This window comes from Lucilia cuprina, chromosome 6, assembly GCF_022045245.1.
Source record: "Lucilia cuprina isolate Lc7/37 chromosome 6, ASM2204524v1, whole genome shotgun sequence".
Classification (NCBI taxonomy): Eukaryota; Metazoa; Arthropoda; class Insecta; order Diptera; family Calliphoridae; genus Lucilia; species Lucilia cuprina.
Genome location: NC_060954.1, coordinates 53,403,283 through 53,406,326, shown reverse-complemented (window position 1 = coordinate 53,406,326; position 3,044 = coordinate 53,403,283). Strand labels below are relative to the sequence as shown.

The 3,044-nt window shown below is 34.3% G+C and overlaps 1 protein-coding gene across 1 annotated transcript; it reads right to left on the bottom strand.

Moving 5' to 3' along the window:
* Nucleotides 1-107: 107 nt before the first annotated feature.
* On the bottom strand, nt 108-1,868 carry LOC111688328 (dynein regulatory complex subunit 2). Its single transcript, XM_023450815.2, has 5 exons — nt 1,418-1,868; nt 1,107-1,359; nt 824-1,047; nt 372-764; nt 108-299 (listed from the first exon to the last, which is right to left on the bottom strand). The coding sequence occupies exons 1-5, from the start codon at nt 1,550-1,552 to the stop codon at nt 108-110; spliced, it is 1,197 nt and encodes a 398-aa protein (XP_023306583.2). The 5' UTR covers nt 1,553-1,868.
* Nucleotides 1,869-3,044: the final 1,176 nt, after the last annotated feature.

The window sequence follows — 3,044 nt, the reverse complement described above, 5'->3', positions numbered from 1 at the left end:
TTCAGTTCTAGTTCAGTTCTAGTTCAGTTCTAGTTCAGTTCTAGTTCAGTTCTAGTTCAGTTCTAGTTCAGTTCTAGTTCAGTTCTAGTTCAGTTCTATTTTAATTCTTAATTCACCTTTGCCGGCTGCTCTTGCATTTCTTGAAGGTCCAGTTCTCCGTCATCCTGATCTGCAAACATTACTTTTGTTAAAGGTGGCAGGCCCAAAGGTAAAATCTTTTCCTTTTCGGTTTCAAATTTTCGACAAACTTCAGCCAATTGTAAAATAGTATTTCCTTTGTCACACAAGGTCTTAAAATACTAAAATAAACCAATATCACAAGATAATATAAAATATGCATTTTCTTCCACTATATCTCATATCTTACTCACCTTTACAGCCTTATAGCTTTCCACACTAGTTAACTTAAATTTCTCCGCATTGTCATGCATTTCCCTGTCTACACGTTCCTTAACCTCATTCAGCTTATTACTTAAATGTTCCTTCATAAGTTTTAAATGTTTTAGACGAACTTCACTTTTATCTTCAGCATCGGCCAGTGTTAATTTTAAACTGGCTAATTGATTACTAGCTTTTTCGATTTCATAACAATAATCACGTGTTTGATTGGTATACTCTTCATCACGTTCCTTAAGATCCATATAGTCGGCATAGAAGCCCTCGGTGTGATTAACATAATCGGCTAAAGCGAGCTGATATTCATGCCATAGCCTTTCCAATTTCTTTTCACCTTTTTCTGTGATTTCCTCAATGCGCAATTGCATCTGGAAATTTTGTTTTACGAAATAATTAAGAAATTTTTATATTAAAGTATTTATCTTACTTCAGCTTTAATATCATCCAATTGCCCTAAAAACTTTTCATGAGCCTCATTCTTTTGGCTGTCGTTTTTCGCCTCCAACTGATAGTAAACGCATTCCAAATGCTCCCGAGCATCAGTACTTAACTCCTTTAGCTTGTTGTGATCATCTTGAAATTCTTGCAACATTAATTGCTTTTCCGATTCATAATTATCGCGAAAGAATTCCAAACGTTGTTGTTGTATATCTATTAAAGTTCGGAAACCTTTAGTATATATAGTTTTAAAGTTAAATCGAAAAATTTACTTATAAAATGTTGCACCATTTCCATGTGAGCCTGCGACATATTATCATGTTGACTGTGAGCCACTTCCAAATCATTGAGCAGTCTTCTAATGACATTATCTTTATGATCCATCATATTTTTGCAATATTTTTCCATTTCAATGATTTCTTTACGCAGCTCTTGACACTTGACTTGACGTAAAATAGAACGCCATTCTTGATTGATTTTCGCCATATTGAGACGACAAAAAGCCTCTTCACGTTTGAGTTTATTCTAAGATCAAATATTTATATAGAATCAAATAATTTGTGAACAACTTATCAATCGGTACCTTCATATACATGGATATCAATTGCATTTTACGTCTTCGAGCTTCTTCCTCTATGTCGGCTCTCAGTTGTAGATAACGAGCCCTTTCCTCCTCTGACATTTTAGCCAATTTGTTGCCTTTACCTTTTTTACCCATTTTTTTAAACTTTTGTTTTAAATTAAATTTTTAAATTTAAGCAAACTGTAGCAATAAATATTTAAACGTTACTCCGGACACCTTTTCAGTTACTAAATTTATATAGATTTTTGTTTATCCACCTTGTCCACCACCCTTTTAGTTTTTCCTTCTTTATATTTCCGGTTACTTTGGCAACTTAATTTACCCCAATAAACAATTATTTCCTTTCATGACTGCCTGCTTATATCTTCTTGCCTCCCTTCCTTTTGTGTCTTCAATGATTTTATGTGCTCCCAGCACCAACTCAAATAAAAATCTTTATAAAACTGTTAGTTTTTCCATTTGAAATGATTGTATTTGTGTTTTATCATAAACACGTATCAGTCATGCATTTACATTTACACGCACTAGCATTATATGGACTCAGTGTTTACAACATATCGTATTTCTTTGATTTTGATATCGTAACTCTTAAATTCATACTTTATTCGATATGTGCGTTTATGTGTGTTAGTGCTAAGCATTTTGTTTAGCCATAAATAAATATTGATATTTCAGCTTACATGTGGCTTACAACTCATTCAAGGAATAATTTAACCTTGTATTGCTTATAGTACTTTACTACATATAGTTTCTTTATTTCTTTATTTATACAAAAATTGCTTTCCCTGTCTCGGTGTCCCTTTATGCTTGGGTTTGTGTCTAAATAACAGTAAAAACTTTTTCCAAGATAAATACTTGAACAGCAGCAGCCGGAATATTACTTTTCAAAATTCTTAAATAGCTTTAGTAACGAGGGTTGTGTAGGATTTGATTTCCTTCGATAATTTTAGGCACATATTTCATAGTTTACTTCTCTTCTACTCTAATTTCGAGACATATATGATATAAAAGCCCTTCGACTGAACAGATAGTGCTGTTCTTAACACATCGAAGTATTGGGCTCAGAACCTACCTTTTTTTTTTGTGCCGTAGTTGTGGAATCTTCAAAAGATGTATACGACCCATATTGGAAAACATGCACGACTCGCCTATGCGTATACGTACTACACCACACCCCTTACGTCCCCCGTCCCCGCGGGACTGACAATTGGTACTACTATGGTGGAGGGTTTGCCCATTATTGGGTACACTTCGTTTGTGTTATAAAGAGTTTGTCATCTCACTGTTGCGGAATGCTCTACGCGTTGTTCACTGCAATAAACGTATTCACTGCATCATGGATACAAACCGAAATGGCCAGCCGCCGCCGTTAATATTTTTCAAGCCGCGCGCCGTCGTCTTCTTTCGGCTCAAAAGCTATGCCGGCTTAAACGTAGCCGCTGATAAAGATTGGAATCACACATGTATTTCGGAAAATAAATTAACTAATTTAAACGGAGTTGTCACTATCTAAATTATTATTGCATATTAAAAAGTGTTGCCACACAATATTGTGGTAATATTAAAATTGTGAAAACTATAAATGTTTACTTTTCTGTAGAAAGGTTTCTATATAACAGACTATTAT

Bases quoted from the DNA above. Each gene is read 5' to 3' on its own strand.
- LOC111688328 (XM_023450815.2), bottom strand. From the start codon at position 1,552: ATGGGTAAAAAAGGTAAAGGCAACAAATTGGCTAAAATGTCAGAGGAG. The intron at 1,360-1,417 runs GTACCGATTGAT...ATTTGATCTTAG, and splicing joins TGATATCCATGTATATGAAG to AATAAACTCAAACGTGAAGA. The intron at 1,048-1,106 runs GTAAATTTTTCG...GAACTTTAATAG, and splicing joins AATGGTGCAACATTTTATAA to ATATACAACAACAACGTTTG.